The sequence below is a fragment of the Oncorhynchus keta genome, chromosome 36 (assembly GCF_023373465.1).
Source record: "Oncorhynchus keta strain PuntledgeMale-10-30-2019 chromosome 36, Oket_V2, whole genome shotgun sequence".
Classification (NCBI taxonomy): Eukaryota; Metazoa; Chordata; class Actinopteri; order Salmoniformes; family Salmonidae; genus Oncorhynchus; species Oncorhynchus keta.
In genome coordinates, this window is record NC_068456.1 from 12,881,681 (window position 1) to 12,895,141 (window position 13,461).

At 43.7% G+C, this 13,461-nt stretch overlaps 1 protein-coding gene across 17 annotated transcripts in view; it reads left to right on the top strand.

The window, feature by feature from the left end:
* Window positions 1-13,461, top strand: part of birc6 (baculoviral IAP repeat containing 6) — a 147,542-nt gene that overhangs the window by 58,985 nt on the left and 75,096 nt on the right. For all 17 annotated transcript variants that reach the window (XM_035754228.2, XM_035754236.2, XM_035754241.2 and 14 more), the window contains exons 57-59: window positions 5,568-5,699; window positions 6,042-6,200; window positions 6,789-6,962. In XM_035754228.2, coding sequence (XP_035610121.1) covers window positions 5,568-5,699; window positions 6,042-6,200; window positions 6,789-6,962 — 465 coding nt within the window. The remainder of the gene's footprint in view (window positions 1-5,567; window positions 5,700-6,041; window positions 6,201-6,788; window positions 6,963-13,461) is intronic.

Genomic DNA, 13,461 nt, shown 5'->3' on the forward strand with positions numbered 1-13,461 from the left:
TCACATCGCCTCATTAATGTCAATGCGTTAGAGCGTCCCACCATATTAGCTTTCCAGCAGGTGACGATCGCTCTCTGATCAATGGCTACAGAGTGGATCAGCTGGTGCTAACTGTATTTAGAGAGCACGTCAGTGTAAATGTAGCTACACTTACTTAGTGGCACGCCAGTCTCCTTTTCACCTCATTTAACAGGTGAATTATACTGAACAGAATTATAAATGCAACATGCAACAATTAGATTTGACTGAGTTACAGTTCATATAAGGAAAGCAGTCAATTGAATTAAATTCATTAGACCCAAATCTATTGATTTCACATGACTGGGTAGTGGTGCAGCCATGGATGGGCCTTGGAGGGCAAAGGCTCACCCACTGGGAAGCCAGAACCAGCCAATCAAAATGAGTTTTTCCCCAAAAAAGGGCTTTATTAAAGACCTAAATACGCCTTAGTACCCCCCTCAGGCGATCCCGCAAGAGAAGAAGCCAGATATGGAGTTCCTGGGCTGGAGTGGTTACACGTGGTCTGCGGTTGTGAGGCCTGTTGGATGTTCTGCCAAATTATTTAAAACGACTTGGAGGCAGCTTATGGTCGAGAAATTAACATTCAGCTCTCTGGCAACCGCTGTGGTGGACATTCCAACAGTCAGCATACCAATTGCACTCGCCCTCAAAACATGTGGCATTGTGTTGTGACAAAACTGCAAATGCTAGAGTTGCCTTTTATTGTCCGAAGCACAAGGTGCACCTGTGTAATGATCATGATGTTTAATCAGCTTCTTGATATGTCACACCTGTCAGGTGGATGGATTATCTCGGCAAAGGACAACTGCTCACTAACAGGGATGTAAACAAATTTGTGCACGAAATTTGAGAGAAATACACTTTTTGTGCGTATGAAGCGTTGAAACATGGGACCAACACTTTACGTTTTATATTTTTGTTCAGTGTACTTAACATAAGGCACATCTCAATAGGTGGTCCAGGTGGTAAGTCATGACATAGCACAATTGGGGGTGTGGCTTTTTCCTATCTTGTTCGGTCTTCTCTATTGTTCATCAAGCAAGGGAAAGGTGGATGACATCATGGATTAGCCATCAGATCAACTTTTTGAATGCGCTACTCGAAGTTTGCAGGTGTCTAAAAAAATATATATATATATTTTGATAAACTTATTATTTATTATTATTATTATTATTTTTTTTACCCTTTAGTGTATATACTTTATTTTATTTATACTTGGGTTATCACTTTTCAACAGTAAATTGGCACTATGTTAGACCCACAAGCCTAACATGGTGCAAGTTAAATGCCACACCCTCATTCCCCTTTATTGCACCCTGCTGGTCAACCCTGTGATTGAAATAGCCCTGTGCAAGCTGCTGGACTCATAGGTTTTGGCCTTTACCAGAAGCCCCAGAGTTATTTAAGAAGCACTGAATCCAATTTTTCCTTGTGTGCAAAATAAATAACCCCTCCATTTCCTGAAATAGTCATTGGGTCCTGTCTATAAACTAATCCGGCCTGTCCCCTTCTCCGTAGGGGGATGATGTCCACACCTATAATTTCTGGCGCTAACCAGAGGGGCAGGGGTAGGCTCGGTTAATAATAATTAGTCGTATGTACAGGATACACATGGTATAACCGTCCAATGAAATGCTTACTTGCAGGTTCCTTCTCAACTATAAGAAATAAGATAAGAATACGATCTGGCTCCGTAGAATAGAATAAACATTTTATCTTAATTATAATACAGGAAGGCACAATCTATAGTCCAATATTTACATGTGCAAGGGATCACAGCAGAGACAGCTGCAAACAGCTAGTGCTAGCCAGGGGTCTTTTTAAAGGAGCCTGCTCTTAGTTGCCCTTGGAATTGCTAATGCCAGATTATCTGCTATCAAGACCATTTTATCTGAACTCTCAGGGAATGGAGGACTGATATGAGCTAGCTACTTGTCAGCTGATTGTATCTCTAGTTGTTTGCATAGCCTTGTTTGCGCCTACATTAGGGTTGATGTCAATATTAGAACTTAACGATAGGGGATTTGATTCAATACCGATTTCCAATTTTAGAGTGGAAATATTCACCATAACTGCTAAATCTGCCGATTTTTATTATTACAGCTCGAATGAAAAGAAGAATGGATTGTATGGATTGTGACTTAAACAAGAGCTCTTATAGAACCAGGGCACAAATAATAATAAGCAATAATTTTGCTCTTTATTTAACCATCTTACACAACCTTTTGTTCTTCGAAAATAAATTGTGAATAACTCACCACAGGTTAATGAGAAGGGTGGGCTTGAAAGGATGCATATAGCTCTGCAATGTTGGGTTGTGTTGTAGAGTCCGTCCTAAATCATTTTCCACACAGTCTGCCTGTATTTAGTTTTCATGCTAGTGATAATTTCGATAAGGCCCTTTTTTTTTTTCTTTTTTTTTTTTCCCTCCCCACAAATATTTTTATTAAACACACACAAGAATGGTGTATAGGTATACAAGACAGGTATACAATTCTTATCTAAACATAAAAGAGCATACAGGAACAACAAGACCCAGAGTTCTGGGTGCAGAACAAATAATACAAAACACGACATACAAAACAAGGACAAGTAGAAGGAAAGAGGGAAGATGCCCCCCCCCCCTTATTCCCCCAACTGCTCGGGTGGCAGGGCCAGCACATGCTGCCCAAAGGTAGATTCAAATATTACAATTGAGAGTGCGTCAATAAGTACAAATTCACGGCGCCGACTCGTCCAAGTAGGAGAGGAAAGGCTGCCAGATTTGATCAAATGTTGATAATTTATTGTTCAGAATATATCTAATCTAATTCTTTCGAAGTGTACAGTGTTTGCCAGTTCACTGAGCCATAATTTGGTAGAGGGCGCTTCCCTCCTTTTCCAAAACAACAAGATTAGTTTTTTTGCAGAGATGAGACCGTACGAGATGAGTTGTTTTTGGGGGTTGGTTAATCTGTTTAGGGACTCAGATACTCCCAGGATTATCAGAAGCGGGTCTGGATCTATTGAAGTCTCCAAAACTTAAGAGAGGATCCCAAAAATTCCACACCAATAACCATGCAAGCTAGAGCATAGGGCAAAGCAGTGGAGTAGTGTACCCTGCATAGCCTGACATTTATCACATGTAGGGGATGTGTCAGGAAATATCCTATGCAGTTTAGTTTTGGAATAGTGTAATCTGTGTAATACCTTGAATTGTATGAGACAATGTCTGGAATTAATGGAGCATGTGTGGATATACTCCAAGCTCTCTTCCCAGTCTGCCACCGAGATGTCAGTCCCGAGTTCTTCCTCCCATTTTGCCTTGATGGCATCTGTAGAAGGTGTGCTAACAGATTGAAAAGTATCATATAGACGCGATATCAGTTTATCTGAGGTGGGGCATATTTTTATGCATCCGTCAAACATGGAAGGTTTAGCATTCCCAAATGTTGGGAGGTGTTTTCTAACGTAGTCTCTAATTTGTAGGTATCTGAAAAAATTACTTCTGGGAAGATTATAAGTTTCCCTCAGCAACTCAAAGGAAGCAAAGGTCCCTTCTATGTATAAATCCCCTATGGTACTTATCCCCAACTCTCCCCATCGCTCAAAGGTGTTATCAAGGTTAGAAGGGGCAAAGGAGGGATTCCTGGCGACAGGGAGCATGAGTGACATTGGTCTAAGCTCAAAGTGGACTTTAATTTGCTTCCAGATTCGGACTGTGCTATGTATAATAGGATTGTTACAATAAAGTGACATCTCCAGATTGACAGGCGACAAAATCACAGCGCCGATAGAGAAGGGGTGACACTCCTCACGCTCCATACTAAGCCAGCTGGATGCCGGAAGTACGTCATCCAACAGAAACGTAACAACGCGGAGGCTAGCGGCCCAGTAATAAAATATCAAATTTGGGAGAGATAATCCTCCTTCCATCTTGGATTTACAGAGGTGTTTTTTTACCTATCCTGTGTGTTTTATAATCCCAGATGAAAGGATTGATAATTGAGTCCAGTTGTTTATGAAATTATTTTTCTGAAGATAACTTAAATGGGAGATGTTCTAGCCAGGAGGTATTTTGCGACCGTATAGGCATTAATTCACTCTTGTTCCAATTTATTCTGTATCCCGAGAAGGTACCAAACAAATTGATCACATCAAGAATAGCTGGGATACTAGCCTGGGGTTCTGTTACATAGAGCGATAAGGCACTCTTGTTCAGATATCGGTAAGTAGACTGTAGGCAGGCCCTGAAAGGGATAACGAATCAAGTTGTTTGTCATCCATTTCGGGAAATTACCTACGTAATTGAGCAACCAACTAACTCAGGTGCTTCACAATATCACATTTGACATTGTCCGTGTGTGCATAAAATACACGAGTTCAGGGACCTTGCTTTAACAAAGTTAATCATTTTCGCTGTGGTGTCCAAAACGTCTTTCAAGCGGTCAGGCATTCCCTTGGCAGGAAGAGCCTCTCGGTGGATGCTGCAGTGTACCCAAGTGGTGTCGGGAGAAACTGCTTGCACGCACGTTACCACTCCACTATGTCTCCCTGTCATGGCTTTTGCGCCATCAGTACATATACCAAAACATCTTGACCACCAAAGTACATTTGATGTCACAAAGCTGTCCAGGACTTTAAAAATATCCTCTCCTGTTGTCCTGGTTTCCAGTGTTTTGCAGAAGAGGATGTCTTCCTTAATTGACCCCCACATAAACGTAATGGATATATACCAGGAGCTGGGCCAGGCCCGCCACGTCTGTTGACTCGTCCAGCTGTAATGCATTTAATTCACTGGCTTGTATGCGAAGCAGTAATTGTTTCAAAACATATCCTGCCATGTCACTGATGCGTCATGAAGCAGTGTTTGATGAAGGCATCATCTGTGTAGGTTTTTAGACGCATTTCCCCAGCCATATCCACGGCAGCAGGAAGAATTAAGTCCTCCACAATGGTATGGGGCTTGCCTGTCCAAGCCACTCTGTAGCTCACCATAAGACGCTTCTAGCACCTCCTTATTAATGGTATCTGTTGCTTTTTTACATGTCTTACTACTTGAAAGTCGTCTTAATTCTCGCTCAAACAACTCCCGTGGCTTATTTGTCAAATTGTCATGTTTCGTTTCTAAATGTCTGCACAAGAGTGAAGGGTTCCCACGAGAGTAACGGTTGATGTTATTTGACTAGGCTACCTGTGTTTAATATTGTGTTACTTCGCTGAACACTTAACGTTTGATGGTTTTATTTTTGGCAGTGAAATAAGGCTACTTAGGCGAGGGCGAAAAAACCACACCCAAATGTATAGCCGTAGTATATCAGACTGTATACCATGGCATGAAAATAATTACTATTTACTGGTCTAATTACGTTGGTAAAAAAATCATAATAGTACAAAACTAATCGCTCAATTTAATATCGGTCAACCGATAAATCGGGCTTTAGTTAATACTTGTGTGCACATGGCTAGTCGGCCACTGGGGCTATGCATATTATGACAATTAGCACAAGTGGCTTTGATGGCTTGTTGCCGAAGGGTGGTTCTAATGTGCTCCCTCCCTCTTTCAGACACCCCCAGTATCACAGCCAAGCTGATCAATGAGCAGAAAGAGGACAAGGAGAAGAAGAATCACGACGAGAAGGAGAAGATGAAGACAGACAGCGGTTTCCAGGACAACTTCAGTGTCGTCGTGGCCTCAGGTACACATTTGGCCTCCTCCTCCTCACAAACCCTCACCGCATCCTTTCCTTCCCATGCCTGCCAATCATTGTGGCTTCGCAGGAATGGATTCATTGATTCTAAAGAACTAATTAGATGGCAGGTATTGTTTTGCTTAAAGCTGGCCTTCCAGCCCTATGTTGTGCTCCTGCCCCCGAAATATAAACGATTGGTCAATTTGTATATGGAAATACAATGTGTAAAATATCCCAAAATATTTTATAAGAAGCACTAGACAGAAGCGCTCACCTCTAGAATCACATACACTAGCATATAAAAGTCCATTTTACATGGTAAATGACTGGAGTGTGTTTTCCTTTCAGGCCTGAAGTCCCAGTCGAAGAGAGCCCTGTCGACCCCTCCTCGTCCCCCTTCGCGGAGGGGCCGTGTGATGAGCGATAAGCTGACAGCCTCAGGTGTGGACCCTTCTGCCAAAACTCTCAGCGTGCCTGTCTTCCACCTCTACCACAAGCTGCTACCAGGTACTGTGTACACACAAACAGCTCCCTTCTCTCTCCAGCACCTTCCCTCCGCCAAGTGAAGCCTGTTCATCTGACGAAGCCAATTCATTGAGCCAGTGTGCCCGAGTGTCCTTTGGCTTGTTCTAGTCTGTGGTCTTGTGACCCTGGGTTGTCACGGTAAACATAAGTAGCCTTGCACGAGCCCTGGCTTGTGCGAACTGGAACAGCTCATAGGCTCCTATCTCCTGTTTCTGTAGCGTGACGCAGCTTGATACCCCTTGGACAGAATGTTTGTCTATCGAAGGTCCTTACCCCCAGTCTATCTCCTTAAGGCCAGCAAGATCCAAGTTTTACCTAACTCGGGGAAGATATGCGAAGACATGATCAGACCTTTGTTTGCAAAGACAAACATTTACTATGGGCACAAGCAGCACTCCATCCATTATGTCTTGTCTTCACATGTAGTCATTGTTAAATAGGTCACTAGCCTTCATGTCACGTAGTTGTCATGGGTTTTCTGTCCCTCTGGGCCTGGTAGTGTGACCAGAGAGTGACCACGGTTTTGGTTCCTCACTGTGAACGCTGTCTCATCCCTCCACCCCCCCTCAGGTCAGCCCCTGCCGGCAGAGATGACACTGGCCCAGCTGTTGACCCTGCTTTACGACCGCAAGCTTCCCCAGGGCTACCACTCCATCGACTTGACTGTCAAGTTGGGCTCCAAGGTTATCTCCGACCCCGGGATCTCGAAGACAGACTCCTTCAAACGGCTCCGCACAGAGAAAGGTATGGCAGAGCACATAAGAAATACAAGCGCACACTCTCATTCAAACTTACACTACATGGCCAAAAGTATGTGGACACCTGCTTGTCAAACATCTCATTCCAAAATCATGGACATTAATATGGTGTTGTTCCCCCCCATTGCTGCTATAACAGGTGTTGGAACATTGCTGCGGGGACTTGCTTCCATTCAGCCACAAGAGCATTAGTGAGGTCAGGCACTGATGTTGTGTGATTAGGTCATGGCTCTGTGCAGGCCAGTCAAGTTCTTCCAAATCGATCTCGACAAACCATTTCTATATGGACCTTGCTTTGTACACGGGATAATTGTAATGCTGAAACAGGAAAGGGCCTTCTCCAAACTGTTGCCACAAAGTTGGAATCACAGAATCGTTTAGATTGTCATGATTCCTCTTCCACCACACTTTAAAGTTGGCACTAGGTATTCGAGCAGGTTGTCTTCTTTTGGCTTCCGCCAAACCCATATTCGTTCGTCGTACTGCTAGAGGTGAAGTGTGATTCATCACTCGAGAAAACATGTTTTCACTGCTCCAGAGTCCAATGGCGGTGAGCTTTACACCACTCCAGCTGACGCTGCACATGGTGATCTTAGGCTTGTGTGTGGCTGCTCTGCCATGGAAACCCATTTCATGAAGCTCCTGATGAACAGTCCTTGTGCTGTCGTTGTTTCCAGAGGCAGTTTTGGAACTCTGTCGTGAGTGTTGCAACCAAGGACAGACGATTTTCTTTTACACAATATACGTACTTCAGCTCTCGGCGGTCCCATTCTGTGAGCTTGTGTGGCCTACCACTTTGCGGCTGAGTCGTTGTTGCTTCTAGACGTTTCCACTTCACAATAACAGCACGTACAGTTGACCGGGGCTGCTCTAGCAGGGCAGAAATTTGACAAACTGACTTGGAAAGGTGGTGTCACATGATGGTGCCACGTTAAGTCACTGAGGTCTTCAGGGAGGCCATTGTACTGCCAATGTTTGTGTATGAAGATTGCATGGCGGTGTGCTCAATTTTATACACCCGTCAGCAACGGTTACGGCTGAAATAGCCGAATCCACTCATTTGAAGGGGTGTCCACATACTTTTGTATATGTATTGTATAACTGCGTGCGCTAACACTCTCCTTCTACCTCCCTGTCTGCCATTTGTCTTCTTGCTATGTAGTTAGTGTGTAAAGTGAGCCCCAAACGGCTCTCTCCATGGGTCCCCTGACAGCCCTGGGTCCCCTGACAGAGGGATTAATGGCTCTCCCCCTCCACAGCCATCCATTTCTCTGTCTGAGCGCCGGGCCTAAGTCTCCTGAGATGTTTTCAGGTGCCATTACTAGTCTGTGTCACAGGTTGCCCAGTGTGAGATGTGCATACTCAAAGGCACCAGCACAGTCGCTCCGCTCTTTTTCACTGTGTTAAGTAATGGTATAAAGGGAGCATGTGTGGATCCATTTCTACAATGATGCGGTTGGCCTTCTCTCGCTCTGGGCCGGGGTTTACTTAAGATAGAAAGCTATAATGTTATCATCATAAATTGGCCGGGTTGACTTCAAATGTAAGAGAAATATGGAATTGTCGGCTGCATGTCAGAAATGAATCGGAGCTTGGATGAGGGAATGGAGGCTTGAAAATGGCGTGGGTGCCTCTTAATGACTTCAGCGGTAATAAATACAGGCCGGTGCCTTCAGTCTTTTTCCATCAAGTTTTGTTAGAAACTAATGGAGTTATTTTGGACTCTGCTTTTATCACCTATTATCTTGTGTTCATCCTTCGAAAGAAAAGCTCTGATGGTTGAAAGCTCCCAGAGCGACTTGACTCATGACCACCCAATCAGATTCCACCCTCTACTTTTAAACTCCACTTGTTCCCAAAGCCGTTTTAGCCCCTTGACGTTGTAGAAACGTTTACCCAAGACTCATGTTCTTTGTTAATGTCACCTTAACATCTGTATAAGATGAATGTCTCATATAGATTTTAAACTAGCACACTATGCTCCATGTAATGGTTTTATGTGGCTTAACCCGTAAATTTCCTGAAATTTTCTATGGGAACTTAAGCCTGGGAATTTTGCTTAAATTCATCAAAAAAGTTGTCTTATAATAGTGAACCCTTTTTTCTGGGAAAACATAAGGTAATTTTAGGTCTTGTGGCATATTTTGGTTAAATGATCCCCAATTCAATGGAATTGCAACCCTCTGTATGCTCAGTGCACTCTTCCGTCACATGTGCAGCTGATTCTCAAGATTTTGCACGCAAATGAGATGCTATTGAGCCCACACTACTACACTGTCTGAGCCAAGGACTACATTCTTTCTGGTAAGTTTGATTTACAATACTGGGTGGGGTGAATATATTTTATTCGAAATACATGATTGTTAACTAGTAAATAGTAGCCTACAGGAAAGTGTGTTTAAATCATTTCTAACTTGTTAACCATTTCTGCTAGTACCATATGGGTTTTTAGATTGCTTGACCCTGCTAACTGAGTGTTAATTCACCTATTTTCATTTTAAAACATTGGTGAAATAAATCTTACAAAGGAGTTGTTTAATCTAGCTGCTTAACTATTTATCTATACATGGAATTGTATTTGGGTTTTTCTTTGCTCATTTTCCCCCTAATCTTTACAAGAAAATGCCACAGGCACTACCTGATATGTGTAGACATTTCAGTGCAGCTAATGTAGAAGGATAATCTGTGTACATGTGCAAGTACTGCGCCAAATCATATGTGAAGAATGCAACAAAGATGCAGAATCACCTGGCCAAGTGCATAAACTTCCCTCCGCATTCACAACAAGCAACCTCTGACAAAAATCCCTCTACTTCTATTCGAGGTGAAAATTATGAATCAGACGCCTTATCGATAGCAACAGCTCATGGTCCTCCTGGAATCAGACGTTTTTTTTGACTCAATGGGGGAACGTAGAGAAATGCTGATGAATGTCTTGCTCGGGCTGTGTATGCAACTGGTTCACCTCTGATGCTCACAGGCAATGTGTATTGGAAGAGAATTCTGCATGTTCTTTGCCCAGTATACAGCCCTTCAACCAGACATGCTTTATTTACTCATTTGCTGGATGCAGAGTTCAAGTGAAGGTCAAGCAAATCATAGAGAAAGCAGACTGTACTACCGATGAGTGGTTGAATGTTCGTGGGCAAAGAATAATTAACTAAATTTCCACCCCTCAACTAGTATTCTACAAGAGCGCAGACACGAGGGACAACAGACACACCGGTCTCTCCATTGCAGATGAGCTGAAGGCAGTCGTCAATGACCTTGGATCACAGAAGGTATTTGCATTGGTGACAGACAATACTGCGAACATGAAGGCTGCTTGGTCGAAAATTGAGGAGTCCTTCCATTGGCTGTGCTGCTCATGCATCGAATCTGCTCCTCATGCATTGAATCTGCTCCTCAATGACAGCATGGCACTGAAAACAATGGATACACTCTACAAGAGAGCCAAGGAAATGGTTAGGTATGTGAAGGGTTATCAAGTTGTAGCCGCAATCTACCTCACCAAGCAAAGTGAGAAGAATAAGGGCACCACATTAAAGCTGCCCAGCAACACCCGTTAGGGTGGTGTTGTCATAATGTTTGAGTCTACTGGAGGGGAAGGAGTCTCCAGGAAATGGCCATTCACTGGACAGCCCCATCAAGAGGATCATCCTGGATTATGTATTTTGGGAGAGAGTGGTAAGCAGCCTGAAACGCCTGAAACCTATAGCAGTAGCCATTGTATGGATTGAGGGAGAAAATACCATCCTGTCTGATGTTCAGACTCTACTTGCAGATGTAAGAGAAGAAATCCATACTGCCCTGTCCACTTCATTGTTGCTCCAAGCAGAGGAAACTGTAGTTCTGAAATGCATCAAAAAGCTTGGAGATTTCTGCCTGAAGCCCGTACACTCCGCAGCGTACATGTTGGACCCCAAGTATGCTGGCAAGCGCATCCTGTCTGGTGCAGAGATCAAGAAGGCCTAGGATGTTATCACTACTGTGTCTTGCCACCTTGGCCTGGATGAGGGCAAGGTTCTTGGCAGTCTGGCGAAGTACACATCCAAGCAAGGGCTTTGGGATGAAGATGCAATATGGCAGATGTGCCGACATATCTCATCAGCTACCTGGTGGAAGGGACTTTGTGGATCTGAGGCTCTTTCCCTTGTTGCCTCCAAATCCCACCAACATCAGCCGCCTCTGAGCACAACTGGTCCTTGTTTGGGAGCACACACACCAAAGAACACAACAGGCTGACCAATAAAAGGGTTGAAAATTGGTGGCCATCCGGGCATATTTGAGGCGTTTTGACGCTGACAACGAGCCATCCTCAACAAGGTTAGAAAGTGACAGTGAAAATGAGGCCTCAGTCTGATGTTCAAGAGGTGGACATTGAGGTGGTCCAGGGAGAAGACATGGTTGTCTTCCTCTCAGGCTTCCAAAGCTTTAGTTTCTAGACTATCACTTTACAAATGTTTTTGGGAGATGCGATGGATCATTGGATCATTCAATATCGGATCATTCAATATTCCCTTTTGCTGTTCAGGGAAGTCATCCCATGTGAAGAGTCAACTCATTTAATTAAAGTTCAATTCATAACTAAATTTAAGTTTTTAATTCGATTGGAAGGATTTAATCATTTTCAATTATGTCTACTTGTCTCCATATGACATGCTAAATCAAATCAAATGTATCAAAGTGCTGTACAGAAACCCAGCCTAAAACCCCAAACAGCAAGCAATGCAGGTGTAGAAGCACGGTGGCTAGGGAAAAACTCCCTAGAAAGGCTAAAACCTAGGAAGAAACCTAGAGAGGAACCAGGCTATGTGGGGTGGCCATTCCTCTTCTGGCTGTGCCGGGTGGAGATTATAACAGAACATGGCCAAGATGTTCAAATGTTTATAAATGACTAGCATGGTCAAATAATAATAATCACAGGCAGAACAGTTGAAACTGGAGAGCAGCAGCACAGACAGGTGGACTGGGGACAGCAAGTAGTCATCATGTCAGGTAGTCCTGAGGCATGGTCCTACGACTCAGGTCCTCAGAGAGAAAGAAAGAGTTAGAGAATTAGAGAGAGCATACTTAAATTCACACAGGACACCGGATAGGACAGAAGTACTCCAGATATAACAAACTGACCCTAGCCCCCCGACACAAACTACTGCAGCATAAATACTGGAGGCTGAGACAGGAGGGGGCAGGAGATACTGTGGCCTCATCCGATGACACCCCCGGACAGGGCCAAACAGGAAGGATATAACCCCACCCACTTTGCCAAAGCACAGCCTCCACACCACCAGAGGGATATATTCAACAACCAACTTACCATCCTGAGACAAAGCCAAGTATAGCCCAGAAAGATCTCTGCCATGGCACATCCCAAGGGGGGGGGCCCAATCCAGACAGGAAGATCACATCAGTGACTCAACCCACTCAAGTGACGCACCCCTCATAGGGACTGTATGAAAGAGCCCCAGTAAGCCAGTGACTCAGCTCCTGTAATAGGGTTAGAGGCAGAGAATCCCAGTGGAAAGAGGGTAACCAGTAAAGACTTTAAAGGTTGAGACCGAGTTTGCGTCTCTCACATTGGTAGGCAGACCGTTCCATAAAAATGGAGCTCTATAGGAGAAAGCCCTGCCTCCAGCTGTTTGCTTAGAAATTCTAGGGACAATTAGGAGGCCTGCGTCTTGTGACCGTAGCGTACGTGTAGGTATGTACAGCAGGACAAAATCAGAGAGATAGGTAGGTGCAAGCCCATGTAATGATTTGTAGGTTAGCAGTAAAACCTTAATCAGCCCTTGCCTCGACAGGAAGCCAGGGAGGCTAGCACTGGAGTAATATGATACATTTTTTTGGTTCTAGTCAGGATTCTAGCAGCCGTATTTGGCACTAACTGAAGTTTATTTAGTGCTTTATCCGGGTAGCCGGAAAGTAGAGCATTGCAGTAGTCTAACCTAGAAGTGACAAAAGCATGGATGAATTTTTCTGCATCATTTTTGGATGGAAAGTTTCCGATTTTTGCAATGTTACGTAGATGGAAAAAAGCTGTCCTTGAAACAGTCTTGATATGTTCGTCAAAAGAGAGATCAGGGTTCAGAGTAACGCCGAGGTCCTTCAGTTTTATTTGAGACGACTGTACAACCATTAAGATTCATTGTCAGATTCAACAGAAGATCTCTTTTGTTTCTTGGGACCTAGAACAAGCATATCTGTTTTGTCTGAGTTTAAAAGTAGAAAGTTTGCAGCCATCCACTTCCTTATGTCTGAAACACATGCTTCTAGCGAGGGCAATTTTGGGGCTTCACCATGTTTCATTGAAATGTACAGCTGTGTGTCATCCGCATAGCAGTGAAAGTTAACATTATGTTTTCGAATGACATCCCCAAGAGGTAAAATATACAGTAAAAACAATAGTGTTCCTAAAACGGAACCTTGAGGTACACCGAAATTTACAGTTGATTTGTCAGAGGACAAACCATTCACAGAGACAAACT